This window comes from Arvicanthis niloticus, chromosome 3 (genome assembly GCF_011762505.2).
Source record: "Arvicanthis niloticus isolate mArvNil1 chromosome 3, mArvNil1.pat.X, whole genome shotgun sequence".
NCBI classification, from domain to species: Eukaryota; Metazoa; Chordata; class Mammalia; order Rodentia; family Muridae; genus Arvicanthis; species Arvicanthis niloticus.
Window position 1 is genome coordinate 52,625,099 of NC_047660.1, and position 13,736 is coordinate 52,638,834.

The window sequence follows — 13,736 nt, forward strand, 5'->3', positions numbered from 1 at the left end:
GTTGGGGGTAACAACAACATATTGAAGGGTCACAGCATTAAGAACATTGAGAGCCACTGGCCCAGAGTGATTTTAGATCCTTAGAAGCTTCTAGAAGTCAGTCACCACTTCATTGTCATGGTTTGAGCAGCATCTTGTGTGGTGTGCTTACTGCAAGGGACCTAGCTAGAGCAGCCAAGTGTCTGCTCCCGAGGCTGTCATTGGACACAGTCATTTCCTGCCAGTCCTCTCTCAGGAGTGATTGACAGCTATGCTTCTTGTCCAAAAGGAAATTCTGACTTCTCTTTTCATAGAAGAAATAATCCAGGCAGTGGGTGACAGTTTAGGAACTATAAAATATGGGAAAGCTCTTGGTCATAGAGCTTGGGGATGTTAGTATCTGTTAGTCGGTTAGCATCCTGGCATTTCAACTGAGAACCAGGGATTCGGGTGTTCTGCGAGTTTGTGGACTCAGTGAGCGTAAAGCAGGGCTGTCAGACACTAGCAGCTCACGATCTAAAATCCTGTCTCTTGGACAGAAGGTTTTGGGTAGGGCATGTTGGGCTCAGTGCCAGCTTCTTTGGTACCTGTGAGTGCCTTGATGGTGGGGAGACTGCTGGACTCCATATTATAGCTGGTTTTGCCCTGCTGGTTCAGCACAGCCTTAGTGCCAAGCCTGCTTAAATTTGTATCATCCATCCTGGGTTCCTCAGTGACGCCCTCAGGGCTGACCTTTCTGTCCATATGTATATCATTTCATAATCCCACTCTGTTCATCTGACCTCCTCACTAAAGGGTCTGCTGTGATTATCCCCAGTGGGAAGATAAATAACGGAGAGGTGCCGAGAGCTTAAGTGGCCAGTCTAACGTTACATAGTGATCTTGCGGTCGAGCCAGAATTAGAAGCCTTAATTTTTCAACTTTCTTCCCCACCAGACTGCATATGCATGTGCAGGGTGGGTGGGGAAAGCACTGTCCCTCTTTTGTAGTGTACCCCCCACCAAAGGGAATAAAAAGGGATGTCAAGGCCCATCAAAGACACAGGTGACTGGGCTGCTATGTGGCATTGGGACCGCTCTGCCTCAATGGGCAAGAGAGCAGGGAGGAATGAAGGTTCGGGAAGACAGTCTTCTGCTCACATGACATTTTTATTTCACCCTGTTCTGGGCGGTATCGCATGAGGTCCTGCCAAGCACCTCATTGTCTCCTCCTGCTGTTGGGGCTGGCATTAAGCATGCCTGTGTGACACTGCCCATCTGGTGAAGGGCGAGCAAGAGATTTTAGGTTCTGGCTTCAGTGTGGAAAATCTAACTTATCCATAACCCTATTTTAAATCTACCGTTAGGATTTCCCAGGATTCCAACTTGCTCTGTAATTTTTGGAAACTCATGTGGGTGAAGTGAAAATGTCCATGTTTGGTGATGGCGCAGCCTCCCACCTCAGTGAGTGATAGGGACGCTGAGATCCCATCTTTGAATATCTTTAAATCACGTAGAACAGAGGTTCTCAGCCTGTGGATCTTGGCCCATTGGTGGAGGGGGGGTGTCAAATGACCCTTTCATGGGATTCCATATCTGGTAGCCTACATATAAGATACTTACATTACAATTCATAACCAGCAAAATTACAGTTATGATGTGACAACAAAAATAATTTTATGGTTGGGGGTCAGCACAACATGAGGAACCGTGTTAAGTGTCACAGACTTAGGAAGGTTGAGAACCACTGACTTAAGAGTCATGATGCTGCTGCCCTGTGTATTTTAAGGGAGAGGAGACCTGGGTCCAAAAGCCTTACCATCAGCTCCTTCCTAGGCCACTAGCCCTGGTTTGTATGTTATCCAAAGCCTTGGGTACCAGGGGCCAGTGCTCATGCAAAGTGCAGGGATCTGCCAGCAGTAGACAGGGGACTGGGTGCTTTTGTGACACGTATTCTTTCATAGGCTAGGCATGCCAGAGAAGTATCTAAGGTTACTCCATTGATGGATGGCAGGCCTGGGATGAAAGGGCCCCAAGGTCAAGGCTGTGTCTGGAGACGGATTGTTAGCAAGTGATAGGGAGGAGGCAGGCTTCACCGTGATCTTAGAGGATGCTCGCCCCTTCCCAAGAGCGTTTCAGAGGAGACGGAGCCTCTCACCAAGGTCTACACACAAAGGTTCTTTTTGTGTCGTTGCTGCTTGTGTCTTGGGAGAGTGGCACCAAGGAAACGTAAGTTCTCAGGCAGGTTTTAAGTGACATGATCCACTGTTATTCAGCGCCCATCTTTTGCCATCTCCAAGACAAATATGATCAGGAGATATGTGATGAAGGATGACACCCGAGATGAAGTCACTAGTGGGGACTGGACAAAAAATGCAGAGTTGGCGTGGCCTTCGTGTGGGATCAGGGAGATGGAGATCTGTTCTTGGGGAAGTTGTGTGAAAGATCCCACCATGCCTCTGCTTCAGTGGATAGCAGTGGGGAAGAAGGTTCCTTCTGAGACTCTGAACTGGAAAGAAACTGGTGCCTGCACAGACTTGAGGTTTAAATTCCCACTGCCTGGGCAGGTCCCACAGCCTTCAGCTGAAAATGCTGTGTAGGATACCTCAGAGGTGGTGCATCCCAGGTACCCCAGGAGCCTCCAGGGAGCCCCCTGGAGGATCTGGCTCACTCTGGCTACTGTGCTTACACAGTCAGCTCTGGTCAGTGACAGATGGGAGACATGGTGGCACCCAGCATCTTTGGGATCCTTGAGAGAAGGCGCTTGCCGGCAGCAATGTCTCTCCACTTTTGTTTACAACAACCTCCGTGTTTCTCTGTGGAGTCTCTGAACTGTGCTGGCAGCAGTCACCGGCACTGCCCAGGCAGCGCTACGTTTCCACATGGAATGCATGCTGCTCGGCCACCGTGCCCTTTCTCTGTCCCCTCCAGCCACTGCATAGAGCAGAGATGACCTGTGACCTGGGTGTTGGTGTGGCTCTGGCCTCTCACAGAACCTCGAATGATTCTCAATGTTCCTAATGCTGGGACTCTTCGATACTTTGATACAATCACTCGTGTTGTGGTCACTTCCACAACCCTAAAATTGTTTTGGTTGCTGCTTCACCACTGTAATTTTGCTACTTTTATGAGTCGTAATGAAAACATCTGGGTTTTCTGATAGTCTTAGGTGACCCTTGTGAAAGGGTCATCCTATCCCCAAAGGGGTCTTTACCCGCAGGCTGAGAACCTCCACTCTAGCTCCCCCCACCTTGGCCTGAGTTTTCCCAGAAGCACATGCTCTGTGCCACATGTTACCTTCCAGCTGTAGCCATTCGTGCCTGCAGACGGTCACGTGGAAAGAGCTGCAAGGCGTTCAGCCTGAGCTGAGCCAGAATTAGGGACACCACTCTGACTTATGGGGCTTTCTGTTGCTTCCGACTGACAGACAGTCACACAGGAAGGCAAACCACCTGTTTCCTGAGAGGGTGTGCCAGATTGCCTGTTTTCACTCTCAGTGACATGAGCCCCCAAACAAGGGTGGGTTGGTTAGGAAACTAAACCTCAACCCTGTCACGGGCTTGTTGTCTTTGACGTGCCACCAGTCCACATGGGATTGAACTACAGGATGCTTAAGTCCGTGAGAAAACTGCCTCACTTTGAAATTTAGTTTGGACCTAGTTCAGAGGTGAGCCTTGGGAATTCAGTCTGTGCAGGGGAAAGTTGGTGGAAACGGGAAGACACCCCACCCCACCCCATTAATGTTTCTCTTGTCCTTTTTTATAGTACTGTGGGTTGAATCCAGGGCCCTGTGCATTATTCTAAGGGTTCAACCACTAAATTCTACTATTGAGAGTCACATCTCCACTCCACTAAATTCCCCAGAGTGGCCTTGAACACACTCTCGCTCAGGCTTGGCCTTGACCTGTGATCTTATTGCCACAGGATCCTGGGTTTATAGGTGTTCTCCAACAAGACCACACACACACACACACACACACACACACACACACACACACCATTATTATTATTATTCTCTTCAGCTATTTCCCCCTCAGATTTGGAGATGTAGGTAGGATGAGTTCATATTCTAGGCAAAGAAAGCAAGTGTCCCTGAGGTGGCCAGCAAGGACAGTCTTCTTCTATGGGGTTTATCAGTACACTCGCTCCAGCCGAGTCCAGGACCAGAGATTGCTCTCATGACGGCTTGTCTCCTCTCTCAGGCTCTTGAGTACAACATCTTTGAAGGTATGGAGTGTCGTGGCTCCCCACTGGTGGTCATCAGCCAGGGCAAGATTGTCCTGGAGGATGGCACGCTGCATGTCACCGAAGGCTCAGGACGCTACATTCCCCGGAAGCCCTTCCCTGACTTTGTGTACAAACGCATCAAGGCGAGGAGCAGGGTGAGCAGCTTTGCAAACTTTTAAACATCATGGGTTGATTCCGGCTCCACAGATACCCATTAAACACCATGAGTCAGAATACCGAGCAGCGGGGGGGGGGGGGGGGGGGATAAGGATAAGGAAAACCTGACATTTTCATCCTGAGGCTTGACCTGCTGCTGGATGAGTCGGGTGATCAGAGCTTTGATGCTGAGTGTGAGGTAAGGACCCAGAGGAGGGGAGGGGAGCACTGCTCTAGAATCATGGAGGAAGATGATATGGGAGATGACAGTTGGGTTTTGAAGGCAGAGTAGGAGTTTCTCAAGCCAAAGGATAGAGATACAGATACAAGAAGGTGGAATATGGTCTGTGGAAGATGTACAATGTGTTCAGGGCATGGTGACTAGCACATGGCTGGTGGTCAGGAACTTCGAGGTGGAGAAGGGGTGGAGCTTTAAGGGCATTAGAGAAGAGTGGTATTGGGAAGACAGTTTCATCTTGAAAATGACACAAGATGATCTTCACAGTACAATCGGGGGCTTCTTAGAGGGTTCAAAGGTGCTGGGGAAAGTTCTAAGAAACCAGTTGAGTAACTCATAGGGGAGTCACCTTGGGAGAGCTTTTGGCCTGGAACTTTGGGGGTTGGTTGCACATCTGTCTCTTGTTGTACCCATCCATAATAGGACACTATCACAGGCCTGTCTTGGCTACTATTCTGTCACACTGAGGAAGTGTGGGGAAGATGTCCTCTGTGAATGTGACATAGGCTGTGGGGTGATTGTGTGTTTCAGCTGGCTGAGCTGAGAGGGGTCCCTCGTGGCCTGTATGATGGCCCCGTTTGCGAGGTGTCTGTGACGCCCAAGACGGTCACTCCAGCCTCATCAGCTAAGACATCCCCTGCCAAGCAGCAGGCACCACCTGTTCGGAACCTGCACCAGTCTGGATTCAGCTTGTCTGGTAAGGCGTGGGGAGGGGCAGGGGAAGCGGGGTGTCAGGGGAAGGGGGTTGTTCCTGGTAGGTTCAACAAGCTCTGTGGAGCCAGCCTGAGGCTTTTGGCTCCACTACTGCAGAAACTGAAAGACTATAAATTGAAACCCACTAACCAGGTTTCAGAATCGTCAATTGGTTTTTGTGCCATGTGACACCTACCCAGTGAATGACTCCTTTCAGACTGAAGGAGCATTTCCTGATCTGTCATGTCCATTGTTAAAGAGTGTGGAGTCTGGAGTTTCAGCACCCTCACCTGGCTCAGGCCTTCTGTGTGGTGAGTCATAGCAGAGTCCCCTGTGGAGTTGCTGTGACATCTACCACAACACCCTCTCAGTGGAGAAAAGTAGATTTTTTATCTTGGAAACGTCCTGCCCCTCTTTCTTTTGGCTTATAACAGGGTCTTTCCACTCTCCCAGCTTCCTAAGCTGAGAAAGATATCCAAAGTCCTGTAGCCTGCACACAGCATGCATCATAGTTCCTTACAGACTCTCCTTTTCTTGTCCCATCTGCTGGAGTTTAAAAAGTACCACCTGTGCCCATGATGAACGAGGAACACTTCAGGGTGTTTTGGTTTGGGAGACAGTCCCTTAAGCCCTATTGTCTGTCCTAAAGTATGAGATCAGTCACAATGTGTAGTGCCTTATCATTCACATAGACAGCACAGGTTGCCAGTCCATTACGTAGAAGAAATGATTGGGACTGGAAGCTAGTTTACCTCTTTAAAAATTGGAAAAATATATAGATAATGAACTATGTTGTGATTAAAACTCAAGTCCAAACACAAAGTGTGAGCAGGGACAGATGGCTCAGCAGTTAAGATTGAACTCTGGTCTTGTAGGGGACCCAAGTTTGTTCCCAGCTGGCTTACAACCCCTTGGAACTCTAGCTCCAGGGGATCCAGCGCCCTCTTCTGGCCTCCTCAGGCACTGCACTTATGTGTATAACACCCCCCCCATACACATATATACACATAATTAAAAATAAAAACAAAATCTTAAAAAAAACAAACATGCAATGTATCTATGTTTCATATACATATGACACAGTCTTGAAAGGGATTTAATACAGCATTTTTAGTACATCAAGTTTGACTACAGTTAGTCACATCAGGTCATGTGTGGAATCTTCCACTGGTCACATCCTGTCAAATAGTTGTAGAGTTTAGATTATTCTGGGTTTGGGAGCTTCAGATCCAAGTTTTTTACCTGAACCATCCATATTCCTCCTGAGAGGCATGGGTCAGAAAAAACATATTCATTAGTACCTTGCATCGAATTTATACTTCCCCAGGGGGAGATTGCGGGCGGGTCCCCCTACTTCCAGTAGTTTGAACTTCCTGTAGTGAGGTTTGGAGAAAGGGGTGGGGATATGCGTGCTTCGCTCAGCTTTTCCCTAGTATTATTCCTGGGCATACCGCAGGAATCTGATTTTATTTCTAAAGACCCTCACGCTCGTGTTTGTTTGTTTGTTTTTTTTGTCTCTTCCCTCTTCTCTAGGTGCTCAGATTGACGACAACATTCCCCGCCGCACCACCCAGCGCATTGTGGCGCCCCCTGGTGGCCGCGCCAACATCACCAGCCTGGGCTAAAGCCCCTAGGCCTGCAGGCCATGTGGGGATAGGGGATGGGACACCTGAGGACATTCTGAGACTTCCTTCCTTCCTTCCATTTTTTTTTTTTTTTTTAAAGAGCCTGTGATAGTTGCTGTGGGCAGCCAGTTCCTGGGGCTTCCTCTTGGGCCCCCTGCACTCGGTCTCCCCTGGAGTTTCTGAATTCACTCACCCAAGTCCCTACACAGTCATGAACACCACACCCAAGCCTAGCCACCCATCCCACACGGAGCTGCATCCAACATGCAGACATGCGCCACCAAACAGATCCCAGCAATGGTGCCCCGATCACATCCTTGGCCGTGCAGTCAGCACCTTCCTGTCACGGGGAAGATTTAGTGAATTGCCCTGAGCTGCCTTCTTTTCTTTTTAAAATTAAAAAAAATTTTTTTTTTTTTTTGTGGGACTGGGAAGGGGTGGGGGGTGGAGAGTTGTTGTTTTTTTTTTTTTTTAATACTAAATTGAAAGCTTAATTCAATATTAATCCTTGGGTCTTGAACTGGACATCCTAATGATGCAATTATATAACCATTAAGCTGATTCAGAGGCTTGCAGGCTACTGCTGCCCCTCTGGAAAGTTTCCATGTGTCTGTATCTCCCATCCATTACTCTTCCGGGTCAGCTGTTGAGAAAAGGCAGGTTTTCTTCATTGGCCTAGATTTTGCAGCAGATTAGACCTTTTAAAGGTTCTCTACCATTTTCCTGTGTCTCCTGTCCTGGCTTTTTCTTCTGCACTCACGGAGAGATTTAGAGGTTGGTCTCCTGGGTTGTGTTTCTTCGAGACAATGTACTCCCCCCCCCCCCCCCCCCCCCCGTGCTTTCTGTCTGCTCTTAAAGTCAGGCAACCCAATTTGGCCTCAGACATAGCCAGAGTGGACCCTAGTTTTGCCCCCACAACCACAGTTTTGTGCTGTCCTGGTTTCTGTTAAGATTGGTGCTATCTGATTCCCATTACTAGGAGGTGTCTGAGCTTGAGGCTTGCCAGACACAGGATGGCCCGAATGTCACCAGTATTGTCACTTGTGGACCCAGAATAGAGTCACATGTGGTGGAAAGATGAGGAATTAGGCTGTAAGAGTGACAGCCTCCAGTCAAATCTATAAACCCAGTCCCCAAGCTCACATGAGCCTACCAAGCTGGGACCAGTCTCTGTGGAGGAGCTAGCCAAGATGGGGCCATTCTTTCTGTGTAGGAGCCCTTCCCAGCCTTCAACAGGAAGTGTCCTTGGGGATTCGAGAACATTGGGACTTCTCATTGTGTGTGTGTGTGTGTGTGGTGGGGGGAACCTTTTTTTTTTTTTCTGTACAGTTATTTCAAAAGGTCTAACATGGTGGGGGAAGATAGAAATATTTGGGATAATTTGACTGCAAGTATTTTACAAGAGGGACAACCCTATTTTAGGAAACAATATCTCGTGGGAAGAAAACTGCACAAATGAACGCATGGCCCACTTAGAGATCATGTCGCCTCTTAGAGACCATGTCACCTCATATTTGTCACCCTTCCTCTTCCCGTCATAGTGACAGGTTTTCACTAGCTGGCTTCTTTCTGTATTAGCTGACTTCTGTCATATTTCTTTCCAGGTGTGTTTACAGGTCCCTGTAAGCAGTGTTAGGTCCAATCTGCTGGGTAAAGCAGAGCATCAAAAATTGGTGATACTCTGAGTGTCCACACATTTTGTCTTTGGGGTTAAGGGTCGAGATTTTGGGTTTGATGTTAATTTTTGTTGTTTTAAAGGTAAATTGCACTTTTAAAAATTGGTTGACTTAATATATTTGCTTTTTCTTTCCTTATCTGCACTTAGAGAGGAAATTTGAACATTGGAAAACACCTTTTTTTGGGTTTGTTTGTTTGTTTGGATTCTGAGAAACTTGCAGCTCTTCAGTGCTCACTCCTGACGTTTGTTGTATGGGGCTGTGGCCCTTTTGGTTGTTTTCAATCATTTTCTTAAAAGACAAAACAAAAAACAAACACAACAGTTTTAAACCTGAAGCTCTCCGCAGTCCGTGTAAGCATGTTTACCTGTTGGCTCGCTTTCTGTGTCTGTTAAATGAATGTCATATGTAAATGCTAAACTAAGTCAACAATGTCTCAGAACTGAGTAACTGCAGTGACTTGATGCTCTAAATCATTGTGGGATTTACTGCTAGATGGTTTTTAACCCTTGAACCTGTGATTGTGACCCACGAGGGGGGACCTTTCAGTGCTAAAGCTGATCGTGTGTGTAGCCAGAAAGGTACTTTTTTTTTTTTAAATTTTTGTTTTATTTTTTGTAACCACTGTCTTAATGGCAAAATAATTATGGTAAAATACAAGTCTCGTGTTTATTATTCCGTAAGAGGTCTGTGTTATATTACCACGGAACACCAATAAAGCAGAATGTGGTTGTTTCAGAAGTGTGTCTATATTGAGACTCCCACGTTGTGTCAGTTTCCCCTTTGAAGTGATGCCTGGAGAAGCCCCGGCTTGGCTTAGACTTGGACTGTGGTCCAGCCCAGGAGTTCTCACCCCCATGCCACAGGTTCCTATGGATATCCTGGCTACAGAATAAAGTCTCAGCCCATGCAACGCCATACCTGGGGGATGAGGGCCACGGAGGTTGAGAATCAGTGTCTTAAAACCCCATCCCAGAAAGGCAGTGAGCCTCCCAGAGTGCCAAGCCAAATTTGAACCTGGGGTTCGAGTAGGGCCCGCAGAAGGCGAGGTGGGGTTTACATGGACATGCTGGGCTTGCTTCTCACATGTTTACCCTGGGAAATCTCACTACATGGGTGCAGGAGAGAAAAGAGATTGCTTAGCATGTCCTGACACCTCAGTGGAGGTGCTGCCAAAATCAGGACCAAGCCCTAGGCTTCCACCCGTAGCTCAGGATGAAGGATAATGGGGGTAAGTCATGCTGGGTTTCTGGCTATTGGTTTGCAGTTCCTTGCTTTGAGTGGCATTGGTTCTGAATGAAGAAGGTGTGTGCTTTGGGTGCCCTGTGTCTATCATATGTTAGGGCCGGTTTACCCCCCCCCCACACACACATCTTATCATTACCATCACTATTTATTATTGTCCAAACTGTATATGAGGTAACATGCAGAATTACGCAGGCCCAGCCTGGTGGTTCACAGGGGCAAATGCCAAGCACTCAGGAGGCTGAAGTAAGACTGGGTGACATAATGAGATCATTCAAAAAAAAAAAAAAAAAAAAAAACCCAGTGAAAAGAAAAAGATGATGTCATCATTAAAGCAAAGAGAGGGAAAGGAAGAGCAGGAGGCTGCAAGGCTTAGACCAAGAGATAGCCGCTTAGTTCCTTCACACACTCAACTCAGCATGACCTTCTATGGCCAGTTACGACATTCACCCTGGTTAAGGATGAAATAAAATAGACTCTGGATCCAGATGGGAAAGCCTGGCTTCTTCTGGGAGCCGTAATGTAGAGTGTAGGGATGGCTTTGTGGTCAGAGTCAAACGTATGTGGGGAAGGGGAACACTCAGTCTTCAACCTTGAGGAACCTGTGTGAGAACAACGAAGACCTCAGATTCATCCCATCATCCCCCGGACTCCCTCCACACCAAGAAGGGCCTGTGCACCCTGTAGCTTACGACTCCACATCCACTGGACCCCTTGGAGGTTGTTTTTGTTGCAGGCTATCCCAGAGAGGCCCACGCAAGGCACTGGGAGGTGGATCTACTTGAGCAGGCACTTAAAGTGATCCAGGTATCCTAGCTTGAAGTCCATGCTCTGGCTGGTAGTGTCTCGTCAGCTGTCAGCTACTCCTCTTAAATGGCAAGAGGAAAGCTGGAGGAGGCAGAGGAGGTATGGTCTACCATACCTGAAGGTGGACCAGGTAGCTGGTGGCATGGTTAAGGCCAGCCAGCTGTGTCACTGTTGGTATGTTTTAGTCTACACACATGCATACAAGCCCAAGGAGGCCAGAAGGGAAAAGCTAGGAAATGTCTGAGGCATGCCTTGCTTGGAGGATGTGCATAAGCCTCACACTGTTCTGAGCAGAAGGCTCCATCCTCAGGCAAGGCTCTGTAGCATGCATTCTGTTAGCAGAGCAAAGCTGTCTTTTCTCCCATCAGCTGGATGGGGGTCTGCTCCAAGGTGCTACTAAGCAGGAGTGTATTGAGAAAACCTAGCTCTCAGGGTGGGACCAGGCAGTGTCTCCTGGTTTACTCCTCAGCTTTCTTGTCCTTTGGTGAATGACAAGCCAGGAAAGAAGTATGGATGGGGCAGAGAAAGTGCAAAGGGACACCAGGAAGCTGCCAGCAACAGTGTCCCCCATGTCTCTCCTAAGAACTAAGCATCAAGAAATGATTGGTAATCACCCAAGGTCTTTGGTAGATTGCAGAGACTGTTGGTGATGTAGGAGATTGCTGGAGATGGCATCCATTGTTTCCAAACAATCTGTTGGTTAAAGTCACATGACTGACAGCTAACATTCACTATGACACACCAGGCACTGTGCTATGTAAGACCTTTGTGCCCATTAACTGAGCTAAACTTTGCAAAAAGTTGTGAAGAAGGTGCCATTGTGCTGGCTAGTAGATAGGGAGGAACAGCTCAGAGTCAAGTCTGTGTGTGTATGTATTGTAGCTATTACTCATAATATATTTATAGGATATATTATCACATATAATTATTATTAATAATATAATATATTATGCATTTATGATTTAATATTGCAAAAATGCCCAAGAAGGCCAGAAGGAGGTATCAGATCCCCTGGAACTGTAGTTACAGTTGACTGTGAGCCACCGTGCAGGAGGTGATGGAAGTGAACCTGGGTCCTCTGCAAGAGCAGCAAATTCTCCTCACCACTTAACCACTGATCCCTTGCTCCATTCTTCAAATATATTTGCTTTTTGGAAGCACTGTTTCCCTAGGTATCTCAGCCTAGCCTTGAACTCATGATTCTTCTTCCTCAGTTTCCTGAATGCTGAAATTACAGGCATATGCCATCCCACCCAATCCAGAAAGTCTGTGGAGAAAAGAAAAATGAAAAAGGCAAACTGGATTTTCCACACATAAAGCCTGATACACGACCAATTAAGAGAGATAGCAATATAAGTAAAGTAGTCAGTGGAAAGGAAAGAAGAATCTAGAATGGATCCGTAATAGATGCAGAAGATGCCCTCTTCCCTGGCTAACTGGCTGAGAAGCACTTGAGGGAAAGGCTGCATTACTTAATGCATAGAGCAAGCAGTAGGTGAACCTCCAATTGCCATTATCCACAGTCTCTTATGAGAACGTTCCTGTTTGGAAGGGTGGGGGTGAGAGGATGGGGAGCACCAGGGAAACAGACCGTGCAGCTCATCCAGCATGAAGAAAATGTAGGCAAGCAGAGAGTGTGTAGGATGACCATGTCATACATATCACACGTATGTAAATGCTAGTCAGGAGACCAGACAGTATGTACTACACACAAAAATCCAGGGAAATGGTGGTCTAGGAGATGATGACAGTTGTCAGGAAAATAGTATTTTGAAGATGCTCAGTTTTCCAAAGAAGGTTTGGGAAATACATGTTGGGATGGTAGAAAAGGACCATGTGTGTATATACCCAAGTTACACGTAATTAATTCTTACAAGGATGTAGGTAAAATAATGTCCATGAGAATCATTTGCAAAAATAATCTTTTGAAAACGGGGAAAGTGACCTAGATATTAAATGCATTGCTAGTTGATTACCCTTTAGTACCAGGATAGGGCAGACAAGGAGAGCCCTGAGCACCGGGAGAGGGCTAGTGCCCACTTAGTGACCGACAAGTGGAGCCCTGAGCTCCGGGGTTTTGCTAAAGCTGGAGGAAGCGCAGCTTTGGCTCAAGGCTACACTTAGTCTGAGGGCTCATGAGAGGAACACTACAAGGACTGGAGAAGACCAAGCACCAGGGTTTATCAAGTCTTATGTTTAAATAATACATGACAGCTTCATGTGGTGAGCTTTGCTAAGCTTCATCGCTGTTACATATACAGAAACTAGCTTTGTCCTAACAAACCCATCATCCCATGCAGGACCTTCAGCCATCTTGGCTTGTTCAATAGGAAGAGATGGAGGGCAGAGAAGACAGCTATCTAGTCCACCAGCCTTGACCTTGCCCATGGCTTGTTAGGGTTTGGTTTATTGCTATGTATTCAAATGCTAAATTCTGTATCCCAAGCTCTGGTGGCCTCCAGATGAGCAGATTCTCAAGTGCACAGCCTTTGTTTTGTAAAGCTTACCCCCAACTATCCCTAATTGGTTAATAAAAGTTGCTGACAGCCTGTAGCTGGGCAGACCAGGCAGAGGTTCCCAGGCTTGCAGTCTCATGTAGGGACCACAAGGGAAGGGGGGAGGAAGAAGAAAGTTGCCATGGGGTAGTGTGGACCATGAGCATCTGGCCATGAGGGCTGGCCTGACAAAGCAGGAACAGCACAAGGGGAACAGATGCAAGTATTTATGGGGATTTTGTCAGGGAAGCAGACGAGATAGCTTAGAGGGTTAATGTCTGCTGGCTGTGATGTTGTAAGGCTTGTCATGAATCTAAAGGTCTCTGTCTTTTATTTGGAAAATAGCCAGTCAAGGAATAACTGCTACCATAATGATCTCCTGTATTAATTAATATATACAGAATATTAGTCAACATTTTACAAGGATCATACCACACACACACACACACACACACACACACACACACATGTATATATAATTGAATGTGCTCTGGATGCACTCAAAATCTTTGTTTCCTGTTACACTTTTTCTAAGTGCGGACTCCAGATGTAGTGTCTCTGTGTCTCTGTCTGTCTTTCTGTCTGTGTCTCTGTCTGTGTCTCTGTCTGTGTCTGTG

General features: G+C 47.0%; 1 protein-coding gene across 2 annotated transcripts in view; it reads left to right on the forward strand.

Moving 5' to 3' along the window:
• Dpysl2 (dihydropyrimidinase like 2) overlaps positions 1-9,313 on the forward strand; it is a 104,755-nt gene extending 95,442 nt beyond the window's left edge. For both annotated transcript variants that reach the window (XM_034497385.2, XM_034497386.1), the window contains exons 12-14: positions 4,160-4,339; positions 5,110-5,275; positions 6,805-9,313. In XM_034497385.2, coding sequence (XP_034353276.1) covers positions 4,160-4,339; positions 5,110-5,275; positions 6,805-6,896 — 438 coding nt within the window. In that variant the 3' untranslated portion in view covers positions 6,897-9,313. The remainder of the gene's footprint in view (positions 1-4,159; positions 4,340-5,109; positions 5,276-6,804) is intronic.
• Positions 9,314-13,736: the final 4,423 nt, after the last annotated feature.